The sequence below is a fragment of the Urocitellus parryii genome, chromosome 12 (assembly GCF_045843805.1).
Source record: "Urocitellus parryii isolate mUroPar1 chromosome 12, mUroPar1.hap1, whole genome shotgun sequence".
Classification (NCBI taxonomy): domain Eukaryota; kingdom Metazoa; phylum Chordata; class Mammalia; order Rodentia; family Sciuridae; genus Urocitellus; species Urocitellus parryii.
In genome coordinates this window covers 49,356,478-49,378,990 of record NC_135542.1, presented here as the reverse complement: position 1 = coordinate 49,378,990, position 22,513 = coordinate 49,356,478, and the positions used below count along the sequence as shown (strand labels likewise).

Genomic DNA, 22,513 nt, shown 5'->3' with positions numbered 1-22,513 from the left:
GTATACATATATAAATTTTACATACATACACATATATATGTACACATATATATATATAATATATACATATATTTATTTATAACTTCTGATTTAGATATAAACATTCAAAGTATTGATACATTAACATTGTTAAAAAGAAATTTCAGACTCCATTAAAATAAAGCCCTACAGATTCACTCAGGAACGTTTATTACATGATTATAGGTTCCAGCATTTTATTATGAAGTAGAAATTTAAGGAAAAATAAGTCAAAATACCTTTCAGTTAGTAATTCATAAATTAATAAAGGAGACAGATATAAATAAGTGTAAAATGTGAGAAATTATATAAAGATATCTCCAAATCCCCGAGGGGGAGAGAGCATGTTGTTCAATCTGTGTGAATTGGAGCAGTCTTTTTGAAGGGAATGTATTTTAGTGGGACCATCAAAGATAAGCCAGATTTTACCAAACTGAAGGGGAGTTACTCAAGTGGAAGATCAGTTTGAGAAAAGTCACTGAGGCACTTTAATGCACAGTGTTTGCAGGAAGCAGGAAGAAATATATAGTATAGCTATAATACAGGGTTCATGGAGAAGTGAAACTGGAGAGGTTGAGGTTTATTAATAAGGGAAGCATTTACCACCCTGCTAAGCAACTTGTCAGTGAAAAGCCAAGAAAGGTTTTTAAGAGAGGAGTTGAGGTATATGCTTAAGAAGGATAACCCTGGCAGTGACGTAGAGGCCAGACTGGCAGAAAGAAGCAAAGCAAGGGAAACCGTTATGGCAGGCTGTTAAGCAACTAAGTAACAAGAGATGCTGGTGTGAACCAGGGTATAGTCATGAAAATAGAAGAGGAGATGGCTTTAGAAAAGTGTTAGGACTTGACACGAAATAGATAGCCCATTGAATGTGGAGAGTGAGGAAGATGGAGATAAAGATAATTCTTCAGAATCTTCAGCTTGAGCAACTGAAAGGACAGTGATAAGTTGTCTTCAGTAGGCAGTGGATGAGGAGTGGGTTTGAGGGGTTCTAAAAATGGTTATGTTTCAGACAGGCTAAGTTCAAGGTATATGTAATAGACAACCTGGCAGAAATACTAGTAGGCATTTTGATGTAGAGACTGGAGCTCAGGAGGTAAAGTTATCCTGAAAATACAGATTTGAGGTCTTGGGCTAACATGAGGTTATTTAAGGAAAGCATGTAGAATAGTGAGGGATGAGGGCTGGACAGAAGAGGAGCCCTCAGTCACCAGGGGGCATGCTTCAGGAACTACAAGGGTTTTAGTGATGTCAGCACTGCGCAGAGATCAAGGAGAATAAAGATTTCTGAAGGAACTTTTTGTTTTGATGTCATTATCAATAACCTTTTCTGGAAGAGGTTCAGTAGAATGATGGTGCAGAACCTAAATTAGAAGGGATCAAGGGGTGACACTGGAAAGCAAGTTGAAGACTATTTCTTTCCAAATTTAGAAGTAGAAGAAAGTAGAGAAGTAACAAAGGGAATTGAAGGCTGCAGAGAGGAATTTAATTTTACAGAATATTTTTAGAAAGTGAAAGGGCATAATGGAATATTTATAGGACAAGAGAAGAGGTTAACTTTATTAAAGGAACAAAAAATTTCCTTCCTCTGAGTGACAAAGAAAAAAGAATGAACATGAATTTGAACAAGTGAAGAACTAAAAAGAAGAGGGAGGTTGAGCATAACTCCATCTCCATGCCTGCTGGAGTAACTAAGTCAACTGCAGTTAGGAGGCACCAGAAGCTGGAGGAGAGGAAAAGATTTGTAGCACCTCTTTCCCTTTGTTCCATGATATATATGAATGATGGGTTTATGAATACTTCTTTAGTACTCACTGTTTACCTTCTGTACCAGTAATGATATTTCCTTAGATAGTAGGTATTCAAGAAGGTTACACATTGTTCTTTTAATTTGAAGTCAGTCAGTAAATTAAGATTATGTCACCTAGTCTACTGTTAAAATAATAATTATAACTATATTATGTATGAGGAAACAGAAATCTTGGTTGCTATGGTCTTGCATTTCCTTGTTTGTGGCTCAATGTTCATTGTGGCTCAATGTTCATAACGGCTCAGTTCACAATAGCTAAGCTATGGAACCAACCTAGGTGCCCTTCAATAGATGAATGGATAAAGAAAATGTGGTACATATACACACTGGAATATTACTTGGCCATAAAGAAGAATGAAATTATGGCATTTGCCGGTAAGTAGATGGAAGTGGAGACTATCATGCTAAGTGAAATAAGCCAATCCCCCAAAACAAAGGCCAAATGTTCTCTCTGATATGCAGATGCTGACCCCCAATAGACTAGGGAGTGGGAGTGGAGGTTCACTGGATTGGACAGAGGAATGGGGGAAAGTGAGGGGAGATGAGAATGGAAAAGACAGTAGAATGAGTTGGACATAACTTTTCTATGTTCATATATGAATACATGACCAGTGTAACTTCACATTATGTACAACCACAAGAATTGGAAGTTATTCTCTATGTATGTGTGATATGTCAAAATACATTCTACTGTCATGTATAACTTATAAGAACAAATTAAAAATACTTGTTTGTGGCTTTATATTCGTAGGGACAGGTTGTAGAAAACCTAAAAGCACAGGCACTTTGTTCCTGGACTGCAAAGAAAGATAATCACTTGAATTTCTCAAAACATGATGTTATTACGGTCTTGGAACAGCAAGAAAACTGGTGGTTTGGGGAGGTGCATGGAGGAAGAGGATGGTTTCCAAAATCTTATGTCAAGATCATTCCTGGAAGTGAAATAAAGCGAGAAGAGTAAGCATGCCGGGTGTCCCGCGGGGTGTGGGTGTCGGTGTTCCATTAATGAGCCAGCCATGGTCTGACTGACTGTGTGATAAAAGAAAAAGTTCATGCTGAAGTTTGAATATCAGAAAGGTAATTCCTGGGGCGATAAGAGCATACTTCAGATGTTTGTGCCAGTTTTATAATAATCTTTCATTCTACTCATTTCAAATTCATGAAGTTTTCAAAGTACTGTATTTAGAATTTTAGATGTGTACCTGAAGATCAACTAGAAAAGCAACTTTGCATTTCCTTGGAGCATTTCTCCCTTGTTTACTGTATTTTTTCAGTATTTAAACAATTCTTTGCTTAGGTACTCCCCTTTACCAGATTGGGGCATTCCCTCTGGGCCTCTAGGGTTCCTTAACACTAATCTCTCCATTGCTTATACCTACATCCTTTTAAGTCATGAGATATGTTACTTATTTTTCAGCTTTTCTATGCCTATTAGTCTTAATGCATAGTAGCTACTGAATTATATTAGCTCAAGGAATGAGGAAAGAAGAAAAAGAAATGCATTTTCAAATGAACAAAACTAAAAACTAGATAGGTTAAGATCTCTGACCTTTAATTCCCAGTAAAAGTCCAATTATCAAATATCTTTAATACAAGGAAATAAGCACTAAAATAAAGCTGAGTTAACTATCTCTGTTTGGAATTTGATCTAAATAGAAAAGCAGTGTAACATAATGAAAAGGTACTGGTTTTGGAAATAAAGAGACTTGAGTTTGATTCTGCCGTTTTTTTGCCAGACGATAAGAAGTAACCTATTTGGTCTGCAGTTTTCTAATTGATTGATGAAAAGATTAACTAATCTTTAAGAATATTTTTAGTGCTGAAGTTGTTTATCAACATTTAGTTCAAATGTAGAAATTTACTGACGTGAACTTTTGGAAGCATGAAATAATAGCACTAACAACAGTACATAGTTGACATCTGTGTGCTGTGTGTTACACCCTTTTTAAGAATTATCTTATTTAATTCCATAGCACTTGACAGAAAAGAAAATGTAAGCAAAAGGAGATTAAGTTTAATTGTGTTAGAAGGCATTTCTTCTAACTTTCCATTCTGTAACTGACCTTTCAAGTTGAAAGGTAAATCTTTCAACTTGAAAGCCTGCACTAATGAAGAATCAGCACTAATGAAGGCAGCCCCTCCAGTTGTAGCATGAGATTTAGTAAGGTTCCTTCTTTGTTGGCTTGAAAACTGCCTTACTATATAATTTACTCATGGGACCTGGGGAGCCTTTGTGCATCCCTCAGGTATCTAGTCTTCAACATTCCGCAGGTATCTGGTTGACCAGTCTTCTAAATTTTTGAAAAGTTTCTCAGACTAAAATGGAAATTGTTACACATATTCTGATACTTTTAAAAATTTTTAAATATTTTTAATGTAATACATTCTAAACAACTAATAAAATTCATATATTGCCCTCACTTTCCTCTAAACCAAGCCAAGTGCCTTATGTGCTTTATCAAAAGACTTCCCTTTTACCGAAGTCCAGTTGTCTCAAAAGCTCCTTCAGAAAGGCAAAGTACCTCACATTTGAAAAACTATAAATCGTATTGAAGTTACTTTAGTGGATTTTAAAAAAAATTTTTTTAGTTGTTGATGGACCTTTATTTTATTTGCTTATTTATATGTGGTGCTGCGAATCGAATATCGTGCCTCACGTGTACAAGGCAAGTGCTCTACCACTGAGCTACAACTCTAACCCTACTTTAGTGTTTTTAAAACATTTAAGTTTATAATTAGGCAGTTCTTATTTCAGAAGGATTTTATTTATTTATTTATTTTTATTTTTTGAATTTGAATATAATAATTTATTTTTTTATATCAAATCTTTCTTAACTATGTGCTTTCTTTTCTTTTTTTAAGATTCTGTTTTATTTTATTTATTTATTTTTATTAGCTACACATTACAGTACAATGATCTTGACCATTCATACATTTGAATCAAATGGGGTATAATTTCTCATTATTTATTTTTATGTGATTCGATTCTCAGTACCACATAAAAATAAATAAATAAAATATGAGAGCATTTGTAGTCTGAATATTAAGACAGTATTTAGATTAATTTGAGGAAGCCCCAAAGGAATTCACTGATGAAAACTGCTATATCCATCAAATCACCTTTCTTGTTTTTTGCTTGTGGTTTTTTCTGTTGTTGTTGTTAATTTGTTTGTGTCTTTATTTGGCAGGCCAGAAGCTTTATATGCAGCTGTAAATAAGAAAGCTACCTCCACAGCCTATCCAGTTGGAGAAGGTAAGCTTTTGCCAATTCGTAAATCAGATAGGGGTCAGTTTAGCTACTGGCTAATTATTTAACTATGCACAATTGTTGTTCTCTTGTTTCTGTGTCTTTGGTATTAAAGTAGGTTAGAAAACCTGCCCATGTCTACTTCATATGAATATTGACCATATAAAAAATATGATTGATAGTACTTGGCACTTTTCGAAAGTCAGTGCTATAAAAATTCAGCCTAGATTGGCTCAATAAATAAGATTACAAATAAAAAATGTTTTGATGATTGATTATATAGGTATTTAGGAAGTAATGAAATTTCAGTACATTAGTTTATAATTAAACTGCATTTTGCTTAGTGTGCCAAATAAATAAATAGGATTTGAAGTCAAGGAACCCTTTGTTATAAATATTACAAAGAAATTTTTACTATAGTACTTTGTATTGTTTGGTTAAGAAATTTTGATTATGTTAATGGGATGAAAAATCAAAGATTGTCTACCCTAATTTCAGGTAATATTTGATTTAACAGCTATATAGATTTTATAAATGAAATATATTTTCCATTATAAAATTAATTGACTAGTTGAAGTGTATTTTATTTTGCTTAAAAAGTAAATTTTGGGGCTGGGGTTATGGCTTAGTGGTAGAGCACTCACCTGGCATGGGTGAAGTACTGGGTTTGATTCTCAGCAACATATAAAAATAAATAAATAAAATAAAGGTATTGTGTCCAACTACAACTAAAAAAAATTAAAAATAAATACGTAAATTTAATGGCAAATGAAATTTTATTCAGTAACCATTAAGTTGAGTATTCTATTTTAGAGCCTGAAAGACACAATAATAAATAATATATAGTCTCCAAAGTGCTCACAATAGAATGAAGAGGATAAGCCTATAGTTATGATAAATTCTACAATGAGTGAACAAAAACTATTTTGAGAAGGACCTATGAATAGCAATGTTGCATCATCTTAAACAAAAAGTAAAGGACTTCTGGACAGAGGGAAGAGAATGAATCAAGTTAGGGCCATGAAGTTGAGGGAACTTTAAATCACCAGTTAGGCTGCAGCTATAGGTGTACTGTGAATGAGTGCTCTCAGACAGGCCTAGGAAAATAGTGAGGAGCATTTTGGAAATTACTTAACTTATTACAATTTAAACATTTTAGTTGCTTTTTGATATATCAGCTAAGTTAGTAGCAGGAATGAATGTGAAGAGTAGATAGATTATAGATGGTGTTTCTCATCCTTTCTAGTATGATAAAAGATCAAATTGCATGTTAGCAAATATAAATAAAACTTAAAAAGAAAGAAAAAGACTTCTAAAGCATAGTCACTGTTTTTTCTAAATAATAACAATCACAGGAACAAAAAACAAAGCCAATGTAGAAACTTAGACATTTCCCTCAAGGTAATTCATTAATAGTTATTTGTTGAGCATCTGCTTGGAGCCAACCACTATGCTTGAAGCTGGGTCATTGTGATAGGTCTTGGCTTCTGGTACCACTGTCTGCTAGATATTGGGCATTTCCATAACTATATATATAAAAGAAAGAACAAGGAATTTAGCAGATTAAAATACATTTTGTAAAAGGAAGTTAACATTTTTTTCATATCTTGCTTGACTCCATTATCTCATATTGAGTAACTTAATCGTATTAAGCCTCAGTTTCATTGTCTATGGATACTAAATAACTCTTTGTAGTTTTAGGTAATTCTTTATGATTAAAAAATAATGGTGATTATAACAAGGCTGTTGGAACTCATGGAAAAGCTTTATGTTAAATAACCTTTTACTAAGCAATTGTTAAGTAATAACTTCCATTCCTTTTCCTATCTTCAGATCTTTTTGTATTGGGTTTTCTTAAGACATAGAGGTCTTTTACAGTAAACTTACACAAGATCCTAGAGATTAACCTAATTTCTTCTTTTTATTTCTATAAAATCAGAATTAAAATCTACTTCCTTTTGCTTTATTCCCTACAGAATATATTGCACTTTATTCATATTCAAGTGTAGAACCAGGAGATTTGACCTTCACTGAAGGTGAAGAAATACTGGTGACCCAGAAAGATGGAGAGTGGTGGACAGGAAGTATTGGAGATAGAACTGGAATTTTTCCATCAAACTATGTCAAACCAAAAGATCAAGAGGTATTAAAAACAAAATCACTCCATTCTTGTTGATCAAGATTAGTATTTAAAACAGAGTTCATATATGGTTTTGACCAGGCTACTTGCTTACAAGGAAACTACTCACACTAGCTCCAGTACCAGAGTTTATTTTAGGCATCCAATTAAAGAAATAAGAAGGACAGGATTTCATGAAATTCGAAGAACAAAAACCACATGTAGCATTAAGCCTCATGATCACTAAAAATAAGGAGTGGTTCTGGACTCTCAGCAGAGTTTACAAAGGACCACCTTGAAGGAGTCTGTAAATCTTTACTTTAAGACTCTAACATTAGTGTAATTCATCTTACACTCTGAAGTTCCTGCTTCTTTTCATCCCATAATGTTGTACAGAAGTTCTTAAGACTTTTTATGTACTTAAAATTTTTTAAGGGCTGAGCACGGTGACACACACTAGTAACTCCAGAGGCTGAGACATGAGGGTCGCAAATTCGAGGCCAGCCTTAGCAATTTAGTGAGGCCTCTGCAACTTAGCTAGACCCTGTCTCAAAAAACATAAAATGAAAAGAACTGGAAAATCATCCCAGTGGTAAAGCTCCCTTAGGTGAAAGCCTTAATAAATAAATAAATAAGTTGCCGGATCTGGTGGTACATGCCTGTGCCTATAAATCCCAGGAGCTTGGGAGGCTGAGGCAGTAGGTTCACAAGTTCAAAGCCAGCCTCAGCCCAAAGCAACTCAGCAAGACCCTGTCTCTAAATAAAACATTTTTAAAAGTGGGGGCACTCACTGGTTAAGCACCACTGGGTTCAATTGCTGGTACCAAAAAAAAAAAAAATTGAGTACAGAAGGTTTCTTTTTAAGTATATCGGTTATATCTAGTGATATTTACCACAAATCGAAACTGAAATTATTTAAACATTTATTTAAAGCCATTATATAATAACATAAATAATTCACTTTTTATGAAAAGCAACTGTATTTTTCAAAAAAATTAGACGAGTGGCATTATTTTATATTTTTGACAAAAATCTTCAATGTCTCGCCTAATGGTAGATAGCTAGATGCTCATGTTTCTGTGTTCAATCTGATGTGATATGTTCTTTTGATTGAAGTATGTGAACAAAATTCAACCTGATACCAAGAGTGGAGAAATGGAGAAGTATTTTAATGTTTGCAAATATCTGTGAATATTCTTCTTTGATTCTGTTACACCAAAACTTGATGAATGTTTATGTTTATAAAGCACCAATTAGAAAACAGTAAATAAATAGAAGACCAGTAGAACAGAGGAAGAGGAGCAGGGAAGGGTGGAGAGGAGGGAAAGTAGAGGAGGTAGAGGAGGTAATGGAGAAAATGATATTCATACATGTGTGAATGTGTCAAAATAAATCTCACTGTTGAAAAACTAGGGGTGGAACCACAATATGACCCAGCTATCCCTCTCCTTGGTATTTTCTCATAAGATCTAAAATCAGTGTACTACAGTGGCATAGTCACATCAGTGTTTGTAGCATAATTCACAATAGCTAAATTATGGAATTGATGTAGATGTCTATCAGTAGATGAATGGATTAAGAAATTGTGTATACACACACACACACACACACCATGGAGGTACACTCAGCCATAAAAAAGAGTAAAGTGGATGGAGAATATCATGCTAAGTGAAATTAGCCAAACTCAGAAACTAAAAGGTCAAATGTTTTTTCTCATATGCAGAAGCTAGAGTAAAATAAAGGAAAGAAAAGAAGGGTAGGATAACATAAAGAACAAAATTCAGGGGCTGGAGTTGTGGCTCAGTCGTAGAGCACTCGCCTAGCACATGCAAGGCACTGTGTTCCATCTTTAGCACCTCATAAAAATGAATAAATAAAAATAAAGGTATTTTTAAAAAAGAACAAAATACAAATTAATAGGGGCTGGGGATGTAGCTTTGTTGGTAGAGTTGTTGCCTCACATGCACAAGGCCCTGGGTTCAATTCCCAGCACCACAAAAAACAAACAAACAAAAAAAACCAAATTAATAGACAAGTGAAAGAAAGTCTAGTAGAATAGGAGAAGGAGAAAGAGAGGGAAAGGAGAATGGGAGGAAAAAGGGGAAATCATGAGCTGAAATCAATTTCCATGCACATACTGAGTTTGTCAGGGTGAACTTAACTCCTATGTATAATAAAAAATAAATAAAGGGGGCTGGAGATGTGGCTCAGCGGTAGCGCGCTCGCCTGGCATGCGTGCGGCCCGGGTTCGATCCTCAGCACCACATACCAACAAAGATGTTGTGTCTGCCGAGAACTAAAGAATAAATATTAAAAATTCTCTCTCTCTCTCTCTCCTCTCTCACTCTCTCTTTAAAAATAAATAAATAAATAAATAAATAAATAAAGCTCTAATCAAAACTGGAGGCAATCATAATTGCTTAATAGTATTATTGTGAAAACTAGTTTTAAAAAATTTTTTTAGTTGTAGATGGACATAATACCTTAATTTTATTTATTTATTTTTTTATGTGGTACTGAGGATCAAATCCAGTGCCTCACACATTGTAGGCAAGCGCTCTGCCACTGAGCTACAACCTCAGCCCATGAAAACTAGTTGACTAGTGTGATCTCTTAGAGTAGTGCCTGTTATACAGTACTGAAAAAAATGTTAACATTTACTGCCATCAACTCTGTGTAATACTTTTACTGCAGCTGTGTATCCTAAGAAAAAAATTCTTTTTGATCCCATCCCTTTTTTTTCTTCAGATTTCTATAAAATAGGAAATACGTTTGGTCCAATTTATCTTTTAACATTAAACAGAAATCAGAGTTTGTCTACCCACGGTGTGGTATTTTTGTTTTTAAAACAGTTCAATTGGTATAATGGTAACCTGGTTAAAAAAAAAAAAAAAAAGTGCCTCTTACTCAGCAGGAGCTATAGGGTGAGTCAGGGTCCCTAGAGAAAGCAGGAACAAACTCACTTGTGTCTAAACATATCCAGGACACACGTGTTGTATTTAGTGGGCATTGATGTTAATCCCATTAATGACTGGGGTGCACTTGGCCTAGATATTCATGTTTAATATTCAAGAAAGATTGAGATAATGAGCCTTTTTTGTTTGAGTCAGTGATGACATCACCCACTTGCATATTATATATTCCATTAACCGACCAGATCTCCTTGTTGGATTCTTATTTGGTTTATGTAAGGTTAATTATCATTTTGAGTTGCATTTAAAGAAAGAAAAATCCTGGGAATTAGAATTCTTTAAATCCCAGTAACCTTTGTACTTTTACCTCTGGATTGTTGGAAATGATTTTTTTAAAAATGTCTCTTTCCTGTAGAATTTTGGGAGTGCTGGAAAATCTGGAACATCAAACAAAAAACCTGGTATGTATAATAGTGAGCTTAAAAAATTACTGAAGTGTTTACTGTGTCATATCTTGAGTTCATAATTCTGTTTTTCTTCTTTTCAGAGATTGCTCAAGTAACTTCAGCTTATGTTGCTTCTGGTGCTGAACAGCTTAGCCTTGCACCAGGGCAGTTAATATTAATTTTGAAAAAAAACGCAAGTGGATGGTGGCAAGGGGAGTTACAGGTAATATTTTTAACATCTGTTGATCTTATTACAAAAATAATGCTTGCTCATAAAAAAAATCAATAAAAATTTTGTATCACCCATAATCAGTACCAACATTATAGCATATTACATTTAGTGTACTATGTTTCCCTCTAGTCATCGTCATCTTTTTTTTTTCTTTTTGTAGCTGTAGATGAACAGAATGACTTTATTTGTTTATTTTTATGTGGTGCTAAGGTTCAAATCCAGTGCCTAACACATGCTAGCAAAGTACTGTCCTACTGAGCCACAGCCACAGCCCCTCCCTCTAGTCTTTTGTCTCTTCATTTTTAGTACAATTGAGTTGATATAATTATAAGTAATAATTGAAAGAACAATCTTCTCTGAAGACAGTTGTCTTCCAATAATGCATGCCTTACTAAAACCTCAATCACCTTCTTAAAGGAAAGCATAGCATCATCTTGGCCTGGGATAGGCCCAGGTGTAGTCTGCCCTCTAGGAGAAAGACCTGATTCAGGCAGTGTACTCAGAAAATAATGCATTGCACTGTCCTCCAGTAATCTTAGGTTTTTGAAGCAGCAGTGCAGGGAAACAGAATTCAGACCTAAGTGAGTCTGTTTTTTTCTAAAAATGTCAACAGATGGCTGCAGCATATGTTTTGAGAGAGAAAGAGCACTATTCTCTCAGTTCTAAAATGTCCTTACTAGTTTTTTAGGGTTGAATGATGAGCGGTATAACTATATTTTTATATAAAATTAATAATGGTTATTAATGCAGAGATAAACATAGCTTCATTCTTGCAAATCAAAATCTTATGACTCCTAGAGATCAGTGGGGGCCCACAACTCCCATAAACTAAGACACTTATCAGTCAGAATATGCCAAGGATTTAGAGATGGTTACCTCCCAGTAGCCCAGTGCAGACACCTGACCTATCTTTGAACAAGATTAAATTATTTATTACATGGCCAAGATTTCTGTAATTTTTCAAGTTATGTCTCAGTGATTGTTTCTGATCTCATCTTTAAATTGTGTATTTCTTTTGCTAATTCCATAGGCCAGAGGAAAAAAGCGTCAGAAGGGATGGTTTCCTGCCAGCCATGTTAAACTTTTGGGTCCAAGCAGTGAAAGAACCACACCTGCCTTTCATGCTGGTATGAAAATGGATTAATTTGTACTTCATCTTGGAGAGCTTTGTTAAAACTCATCAACTTCTTAGACTAACTCTTTGGAAGATGAAAAATGTGTCCCCTCCATACATCTGCTTAAAAGTAACATGCCACTGATAACTTCCTTTCTGAAAAGTTCCATGTAGGAACAGCCAACTGCTCGTTGATAACTTAAGCCACTTTACTCCTTGAAATTTTTCAACATGGAATTCCTACACCATTGTACTTAAAGTGAAGCAGTTCTCTTGGATTTTTAACCAGAATTTGTTAATTCTTCTTTTTGTAAGACAAGAAATGTGGGCAGGAAGGTAGGAAAATTTTAGCCTATTTTAATATTGAATGTTGGGGTAATTTAAATTCTAGAAATTTTTGTTTTTGTTTTTTTCTCTTTCACATTTTTTATTGGTACATTTTAGTTGTATATAATCAGGGGATTATTTGTTATTTATTCATATATGCACACAGTTCAACAATATAATCTGACTTATATGACTCCCCAACACTTCCCTCCTTCCTCCCCTCCTCCCACCCCCTTGTCCCTTTTCTCTACTGATTTACCTTTGATTTTCATGAGATTCCCCATTAAGAATAGTTTTGATCCTTGTAGGATAATTAATTTGTTTAATTATTATTTTTGATAGTATGTCAGGTGATTGCCATGTATGACTATGTTGCAAATAATGAAGACGAGCTCAACTTCTCCAAGGGACAGCTTATCAATGTTATGAACAAAGACGATCCAGACTGGTGGCAAGGAGAAGCCAATGGAGTAACTGGTCTCTTTCCTTCAAACTACGTTAAGATGACGACAGACTCAGATCCAAGTCAGCAGTGTGAGTAATATCAAATTATTTACCTCGCATCTGGTGTGAAAACCTTAATATGCAGTACAACATTTATTACTGCCCTAGATCAGCTCTTAAACTCAGCACTCACAGCAAATGTAGATTAATGTTTAAAGAAAAATCAAAAGGAGACATTTTACAAGATCAAAAGTTACACTATTTTAAATACTTTTTCCTAGCCTTCAACCTTAATTTTAGATTTTATCTGAAAAAATGTATAGGGGCTGGGGTTGTGGCTCAGTGATAGAGCACTTGCCTAGCATGTGTGAGGCACTGGGTTTCATTCTTAGCAGCACATAAAGATAGATAGATAGATAGATAGATAGATAGATAGATAGATAGATAGATAAACAACTTATAAAAATATTTTTTTAAAAATTTTTTTAAATGTATAATTTCTCTTATGGGTTCTTTGGTGTGATATCCATCTACACTGCAGCTTCCCTTCACCATCAACTTCTTTTTTCAGTGTCCAGTGCTCTTTTTCAGCTTAACAAAATATAGCAAGTAACTATAATTGCCCTATCCATCTATTCAGAATTAGCCTTTTAGTGTACAGATGCCATTAATTTTGCAACCTTCTCATTTATTTCCCAGATATTTATTCATCATCTAGGTTGGAAGAAAATTAAATAAGCTGTTTAAACTGTTTGCAAAACCCTCATTAGGTGATTCTTTAGATAGCCACTTCATGCCACTGAAAAAAATGTATGAATCAAGATCTGTTTTACTATTTTCAGAACAGTGGTCCAGACCTCAGAGTGTGAAATTTGGTATTATATAAAATTATCTCACTAGACTTAATGGTGCATGCCTATAATCCCATCAATTCAGAAAGATCTCAAATTCAAGGCTAACATGGGCAATTTAGCCAGACCCTGTCTCAAAATAAATGGGCTGGGGGTGTATCTCAGTGATACAACACCCCTGGGTTCAATCCCTAGTAACCGCCCCCTCCCAAAAACAAAGCTGTATGTAGTGGTGTGCATTTGTAATCCCAGCAACTCAGCTCAGAAGAATCAAGTTCAAGGACAGCCTCAGCAATTTAAGCAAAACCCTGTCTCAAAATTTTTTAAAGGAAGGTGAGGGGCTAGAAATAGAGCTCAGTGGTAGAGTGCCCCTAGGTTTAATTCCCAGTACCAAAAAAAGAAAAACAACATCTCTTAGTAGTTACCTATCCTTTATAGTTGACAGTAAACACAGTATTAATAATAAATTAGGGAATAAGCCATACTTGGAAATAAATTTTTACTTTTATAAAATGTATATTATTTTTCCCTATCCTTTCAATTTTTAATTTTGTTTACAAAATAAGTCATGATTTATATTTTATCACTGTAGTGAAATAATTAAGATTTAGTCTTTCATTTTCTTTTAGCTGCTGAGAACACATATGTGGTAACTCAATCAAAACTGAGATATATTTGTGATCCAGTTGCACACTGAATAGTTATTCTTTACCACATCTGTGTTTTCACTGTAGAGCTTTGTAAAGATAGTTCTGATCTTGGGAGAAAGTACGCCTTTAGTAAATCAACTAAATCTTCAAATTTGGAAAGAGGAAGAGTCCAGGTTTCAGGAGAAGTGGTAAAGAAAATGGTAATAATTTAGATTGCCTGATGAATGGCCATTTTTAAGTTCTGCTGATAATTTTTCAGTTTCCAGTGATAAATTAGAAATCCATTTATAATTAGAATTACCTGCAGCACCTTTCTGGGAGCTGAGAGTGGTTGATACTTTGAAACTTAACTGTGCTGAAAGATCTTTGCTAGTGATCTCTGATTAATTCCATCCTCTCTGTACATTTAGCTTTTGTAGCATCTATGATCTAAAGTGATGTTTTTTAAAATTTTTGTTAGTTATTTTTAATCTCATTTTCCAGTGGTGAAATACTTTTTTTTTTTTTCCAATTAAGCCTCATTCAATGAGGAATATAAATAACAGATAAAAGCTTATTCTAAAGGAAGAGCAGCATCATGTCCCATTCTTTTCCTTTCTTTCCCCTTATTCCATGACAGTCCTTTCAGGTTCCCTTCTAGGGAAATTAACCTTTGCAGGAAGTTGTGACAACTTTTTATTCTTAAACAGCATAATAGGTTGCCAATAAATTGTTCAATACACAAACGATACAGAAAATAGATAATCAAACTAGTTATCCATACAGATTACTTTTGGTCAGAGAATGCTTTGTGTACCACTCTTGTGTGGGTAGAACTGGCAGAGCTTCAGTCTGCCTGAAGTGAGGCCCCCATCTGTGAAGTTCTCTCGGATAGAACTTTCTATAGTGACGGAAAGAGTCTATATTTGCACCATCCAGTACAGTGGCCACTAGCCACATGTACCTTTTGAGCATCTGGAGTGTGGCTAATTAATTAAACCTAAATAGTCACTTGTGGCCGGTGGCTACTGTATTGGGCAGCACAACTTTAGAAGACAACCACTTTCAAGCCTTCCCTGAAGGAAAATAAGAAATAGCAATTTTGAAACATAGAAATAAGAAAAGGCAAAGTAAATGACCTACACAATAATTTTAAAGGAACAAAATTTCTATGTGCTTCAGATTTTATTTTTTATGATGTTTTCAGATTTTATGTCAACATTTCTATTCATTGAAAAAATTTATTCATTTCATAAATATTCTTTAAATGTCCTCTACATACTTAAAAGCATTGGGAATATAAGCACAAAAATCCTTGCACCAATGCTTCAGTCCTTGATGTGAAATAGATTAAGTGGTGGAGAACAGACATTCAGATAAGTATAACAGTGGCTATAAAGAGTATTTATACAAATAGGGGATTTTCCCTAATCTGTGTTGGGGAGAAGGCATGTCATCATTGGAAGACTTCACAGAGGGCTTTTAATCTGGAACATGAAGGACAAGTAGTAACAGTTTGCTAGAAAGGCAGATGTTGGGGATGGGAGGAGGCACCAGTTATTTTCTTGATCATTTTACATATTGAGAGCTCGGAAAATAGAATGCTTGAGGTATTATTTCAAAATAGAAGAAACTTTGAAGTTCTCTTTGTTATAAATTTATTACAAGTAACTTAACCTTTTACCTTATTTTTGGTTGATATATATATATATATTTTTTTAATTTGAGTATATTGAAAAACTGAATACTTTATTGTTTTGCCTCAACTAATGACCAACAGTCATCATCCTTCCTGGAATAAAAGAGCTCTCAATTCTGTAATTCTCAAGACAATTCACAAATAGATTCTTCTAAGAAAGCTTCTTGTTTGAATAAAACAACCATTTAAATCACCTAGGAGACCAAAGAATATCAGTTTTGTTCACTTGCAATAATTATTTATTAGAAACTTAAGAGTCATAATTGCTTTTTCAAAGATGAAAAATAGAGTTAACTGTATTGGTAGCTATGAAATTCACATTGAGTTTATATAAACCCATAACTTTAGTAGGAAATGGTTCAGAAAATGTTTAATCCTTAAAGATAGGAAGTGATTTGAGACCTTTTTTACACTATCTAGATTTTTAGAAATGAATCATCTGTCTATAATCTTTGCATGAGGCTTTAAGAGCTGGTTAAATTATAGATTACCATTTGTGTTTCTCTGGCCCTTGTAAGTATTATTTTCATTTTATTATGTAACTAGAACATTTTTAAAGATTGAGATTTTTAATAGTTCAAATTTGTTTAGTTGATGTTGCATGTTATTATTAGTCAAATTTTTTCTCACCCACCTAATTTGCGTTATGTTCATTTTATTCCTCATTTTTCTTTTTTTAGGACCCAATGTTGTCTTCCAGTTGTGAAAGCACCCCAGAGACCCACTATCCAAGTTTGACTCTAGCGTGGAGTCAGGGCAGGCAGCCCTGATCAAATATCTCCTACACAATTCATTTACTTCGTTCGAATGTTAGAGCCACTTGTGATTATTTCTTTGTGTTTCTGATTTACAGTTAAAATTTATTTGTAACAAGTTCAAGGATAGTGGGTCTTTGTGTGGCTTTCCCTGCTGTTCACTCTGGCATCCTTTAGCATTTTTCTTCTTTTTTAATTTGGCAATTGTAGGTCATTAGCATGCATATTGAGTTTGCCCTTACATGGTGGGAGTTCAAACACACAAAGACCCACTATTTGCACAAACTATTCTCTCTGGTTTGGAATGGGCTGCCATGCTTTTCTAGTATTATTGCAACATGTATGTTCATTACAGAATTGAGGTGAAGTTTTCTTATGTTCCACTATTATGTTTGATCTAATCCTAAACACAATGAGCCCTTAATTGGCTCACTCGGTGATCTGCCTTGAAATATGCACTGTATATTACTTTCTAATATGCCACTATATGAGTGTCAATATTCAGATTGTTGAAAGGCCAAGACCTGGAAATAACATTTTCTCTATTTTTTTGTGTAATTGGAGTGGGAGCAATAACATTTAGGTAGAGCTTTTCTTATCTCACAGAAGAGGAAAGTGGCCTGCTCTGGTGGGTGTGTGCTTAGTGGGCTGTGTATGTTTAGTCTGCTTCAACTGCCCAAGAATAAGCACTGTACTTTGGTAGTTCCTATAGGATCTTTGTGTGCTCTGGGCTGATGAAGATACTGTATCATGAGCTGTAGCATTTAGTTTTTACTTCTTTATTGATAATCTAAAAATGGATTATTTTTCAGAAATGAAAGATTCCCACCATTGACTGTGAGACATGAAACCCTCCCTAACTTAAATATCTCTAATATTTTTTAAAGTCAAAATTCACATTATCTATTTTAATTAGGTGACTACATGCCCAGAACACAAAAGGACACTAGTTGGCACTCTTAAATGTATTTAGTAAGGATCATAAGGAATCCTTAAAGAGTGTAAATTTCCCCGAAGCAGGCATACAGGCTCTAATCAAGGACTCAGTGAAGGAAGGATGTTTAAGAGCTGGCATTCCTCTATGTTTGTGAAGCTTCTTTGAGGCTAGGAAATTGATTTTACCATCCCAGCTTCTCTGGCGGGGATCTGTTGTTCAACCACATTGACTGCTTTGGCATAGGATTCTACTTCTCCTTGAGTGGAAACACTTTTAAAGTAATAGACATTATTATGAACTAGTAGATGTGAGAGTACTTAGCTGAAACAAAAAGAAGTTTTAATAGACAGTATTATACTATATTTGAAAATCAATGAGAGTTTATGCAATTTTAAGTGTTTACAAACTGCAGTGCAATCTGTTCATGAATGTCTAAGTATTATCAGGAAAAATGTACATATAATCAGTCTTATTTGCTCACAGAGTTCTTTAAGAAAATCGAAATGTTTTTATACCTCCCAGTTTAAGTTAGAAGTATATTTTGAGTAATATTTATGTAATGTGCCTATACATTATGAATGAATTATTTTAGTCATAAATTTTTTAAATCATAACTTTACAACATGAGAAAGAATCAGTAGTTTAGTTAAAACCTCACAAAGTTCAAATGTCTGTGTTCCCAGATATTTCACATTTTTGGAGTATAGAGAGATGTATGTGTGCTCCCTGAGATGGGGAGCACATGTTTGGCAATTGCCATCATCACCATATTTTATAAATACGACATTAATGGGAAAGCAATAATAATATCATTTTATAGGTAGAATAATATATTTGCCTGCAGTCACTAAAAAGAGACAGTGCAAAGACTGAGTCCTTGTGAATTCAACTGACTTTTCCAAATTATATGGATTACCTGGTCTTGCCTTTTACCTTCTGAACTTTCTAGTTTTGTACTCTTGAGTTAAGTTTCAGGACAGTTACTTTAAATACTGACAATAAAAATCAGACCACTGTTAATTAACCACATTAGTTGCTCTTACAGTTTTTCCTTGTAATTTTGAATGGGGCTTATCTGATATACTGATAAGTTATTTCAAAGGTATTTCTGTATCTCAAATCACTTCACTTTTACACTGATAAATATAGATTATTGGGAATGACATTCAGGTGCAGCTTAACATCTATAATCAGTCTTAAAATAATGTGTTCATTGGGTACGTATGGATTAAATCACATAGTGTTGATGAATGTCAGTCTGGAAAAACACTTAACTGTACTAACTGAAATATCTTTTGTGTAGTTACTTTGTCATATATTTTTGAGAGAAAGCTAAAAAGAAAGGAAATTATATGACATATATAGTAATATATGAGACTTATTTAAAAGTGCATGCAATCCTTTGCAATACCTCATTCAGTCGTGTATTTGTTCTCTTCCTCATTCACTATAAGGCAGCTTTCAATTTGCTTAGAAGGAAAGAGGTTATTAGAAACAGAGTTTTTAAATGGGAGTACAACTGAATAGGAGGAAAAGAATAAAAATACCTGTTTATATGTTTTAGTATGTGATAATTACTTTTAAAGTATGTAATTAAACTTGACCAGTTTTCCAGCCATGAAAAATCAGTTCTAAAACCAAAGCTGATTTTGAAAAAATTTAAAAATTAAAATCAACTCTATTCATTATATAGTTTCTCCAAAACTTTGAGTCCTTTTGAAATAATCCAACTATTTTAAAAAGTCTAATTGCTATTTTTAATGTTTCAAAATGCACTATGAATACTGTAGTTTAAAAGAAAGAATGTGGGAAAGGAAAAGTAGAGAAAGAAATGCCAGTTCCAGTCCAAAGCTTTATTTGCCAAGTTTTCTTAGAATGAATTTACCAAGTTATGAATTCTTGTAAATAAAATCTATAATGGAAATATTGAGAGACTTTTGCCTAAAGTGGCATTATTTGATGCTACTGTGATGCTACTGTAATGTAATAAATTATTAAATTGTTGCAAAGTGCTGTTTTTGCCTTAAATTTTTATTTTGTGTGTCTTGAAAACTATAGTATTAAAGGTATTGAGATTGTGCAAATGCTGGGCACGCTTGGCATGAGATAATCTGTTATTTTTACAAAATTGTAATATAACTATGCAAGTGTGTTTATTAAAAGGACACAAACTACATTACTTGTATTGTGTATTTCTTTTGAAGCATCCTTTAAAATTTATATTTAATTGTTACATGTAGGTGTGATTAAATGTCTTTGGAATTTCTTTTTTTCTTAATGTAGTCTCTGGGTATAGGCCAGCAAATTGTTTTGTGTCACAGGGGCAAAATAAATTGAGATTATTTGATCTATGATAATCATACTTACCTCAAGCAAAAAGAAATTTTGATTTTAATATGCAGTTTAATTACAAAATTAAAGGAAAAATAAAATCTAAGATACGGATAGACTCTCGTGTTACTGAACAATTTTTACTACAGCTTTTTTTCTAAAAAGGAACTTACCAATTAATACTGCAAATGTGAAGTAAGACTTTTTAGTAGGAATTAGAAGTCTGTATAAAAGAACCTTCAGTGAATGCTTGGGGCCATCACAGTCAAACAAAATATTACACTTAAGTAATTAAGTTGGTAGTTCTATATGGCCTTGGGTGAAAAGAAAAATATGGATCAAAATCTAAACCATCAACGCATACCATAAATAACCTCTTCTAAAATACTTTCCTCATCCCTGGAAAGTTATCTAACTAACACGTATTGAGTATTTACATGAGTTCAAACAGAGTACCGGGTACTAGAGATACAGAAATGATTGTGATGGGGTCTTAGACTTAGGTAGTGCATAGCTCTGTGAGGGAATCAGGTGCAGAAGCAGTTAATTAAAAAAAAACAGCAACAGATACTTACTGGCTCCATGGGAGTACAGAGGAGGAATACCTGATTCAACCACAGATTGGTGAGGGAGAGAAGACATCCTGGAGGAAGCAACTACCAGATCCCTATGATAAGTAGGGCAAGCCAGATTCTGGGGGCTGGAGGTGTGATCATAAACAGTTCAGTATTGCTAGAGGCAGTGCAAAGCCAGGACCAGTGGAAGTTGAGGCTTGAGAAACAGGCCAATGGTTAAATCATAGATTGCCTTGTTTTTCTAGGGAAAAAAAAAAAAAAAACTGTCAATGACTTGGTCCTGAATGGCCTGAAGTTCAGCCTGTGCATGGGGATTTTTTAAAGTTCTCCATGTTATTTTGACATACAGCCATGGTGGAGAAAAACTGAAGAAAGAGTTCTGAGGGAAAATTAGCAGGAGTTGAAGATCAGTGGAATGTGAGAGTAGGTAGAAGAGTCAGTTATTCCCAGGTTTGTATCTTGAGTAACAGTGGGATAATGGTGCCACCAATTGCAGTAAAGAACCAGAGTTGGGGGAAGAAGATGAGTTAGGATTTTATTTATAAGGTGCCTGTGGGATATCTAGATAGCATTGTCCAGAAAGTGGACAGATATAAATAAAATATACAGCATCAGAAAGACATCAGCTGATGGAATGGTATACTACCGTGCATACTGGTGGCTGTCAAACCAGAAAAAGGTGATGAGATTTCTTGGGGAGAAGAACAGACCTTTGAGACCCACAGTTAGGGATGGAATAGTGAAAGGAACAAATGAAGACAGAAAACACTTTTGGCAAGAATAGATTGTTATGCTAATGTCGCCCCATTTTTAAAAAGTAATGAAATTTTAGCTGTGCAACCATTGCTAGTACCAGAAAATGAAAAAGGTAAAGCATTCTCTTTTTTTTAACTTTTATTTTATTTATTTACTTTTATGTGGCGCTGAGGATCGAACCCAGTGCCTCACATGTGCTAGGCAAGCGCTCTACCACTGAGCCACAACCCCAGCCCCCGGAAAAGCATTCTTTATTGAGGACTTATTAGTGTAAGTACTTTTCTAAGATCCTTCAGTGTACTTCACTACTTTTATTGGGGTGGGAAGGGGGTAGATGCTGGAGATTGAACCCAGTGGCACTTAACCACTGAGCCACATCCCCAGCTTTTCTTATATTTTATTTTACTTACAGACAGGCTGCCTTTAGATTTGCCATCTTCCTACCTCAGCCTGAGCTGCTGGGATTACAGGCATGCACCACAGCACTCGGCTCATGAGATTATTGGCTATTTCTATATCTTTGGAGAAATGTCTATTCAGATCTTTAGCTTATTTTCTAATGGAGTTATTATTCTGCATAATCACTTTTTAAGACTTTGGATCAGTTTTAGGTTCACAGCAAAACTACAAGGAAGGTTTATATATTCTAATGCCCTCCACCCCCACAGATGCTTAGCCTTTCCATTATCTACATCCCCTACCTCAGCAATACATCTGCACTGACATGTCATCATTGCCTAAAGTCTTGGTGTTAGACACTCTGTAAGTTTGGACAAATCATAATGACATGTATCCACCATTATGGTACATTTCAGAGTAATCCAACTGCCCTGAGAATTCTCTGTGCTCCACATGGTCATTCCTCCCTCCCTTCTAGACCCTGACAACCACAGATCTTTTTACTATCTCCTTGGTTTTGCTTTTACAGAACATTACATGGTTACAATCATACAGCATTTAATCTTGGCTCTTCTAGTAATGTGCACATGTTTCCTTCATATCTGTCATAACTTGATAATTCTTATTTTTGATGCTGAATAATATTTTGTTGTCTGGAGGTATCAGTTTGTTTATCTATTCACTTACTGAAGACATCTTGGTTGCTTCCAAGTTTTGGCAATTATGAATAAAGCTACCATAAGTATTTGTGTGCAGGTTTTTATGTGGACAAAGGCTTATAGTTCCTTTGAGTAAATACCAAAGAGCATGATTGCTGAATCATAGTCTATGTTTGGTTTTGTAACAGCCAAACTGTTCCAAAGTGGCTGTACCATTTGGTATCCCACCAGCAGTGAGTTAGAACTTCTATTG

General features: G+C 34.5%; 1 protein-coding gene across 6 annotated transcripts in view; it reads left to right on the top strand.

The window, feature by feature from the left end:
* The window catches only part of Itsn2 (intersectin 2), a 127,674-nt gene that overhangs the window by 76,491 nt on the left and 28,670 nt on the right, over nucleotides 1-22,513 (top strand). For 5 of the 6 annotated variants that reach the window (XM_026385822.2, XM_026386585.2, XM_077792092.1 and 2 more), the window contains 7 exons: nucleotides 2,580-2,785; nucleotides 5,017-5,081; nucleotides 7,052-7,218; nucleotides 10,522-10,567; nucleotides 10,654-10,775; nucleotides 11,815-11,911; nucleotides 12,568-12,759. In XM_026385822.2, the coding sequence (XP_026241607.2) occupies nucleotides 2,580-2,785; nucleotides 5,017-5,081; nucleotides 7,052-7,218; nucleotides 10,522-10,567; nucleotides 10,654-10,775; nucleotides 11,815-11,911; nucleotides 12,568-12,759 (895 nt within the window). Of the gene's footprint in view, nucleotides 1-2,579; nucleotides 2,786-5,016; nucleotides 5,082-7,051; nucleotides 7,219-10,521; nucleotides 10,568-10,653; nucleotides 10,776-11,814; nucleotides 11,912-12,567; nucleotides 12,760-16,528; nucleotides 19,701-22,513 lie in introns of those variants that run through there. The other variant, XM_026388046.2, reaches the window with a different exon arrangement.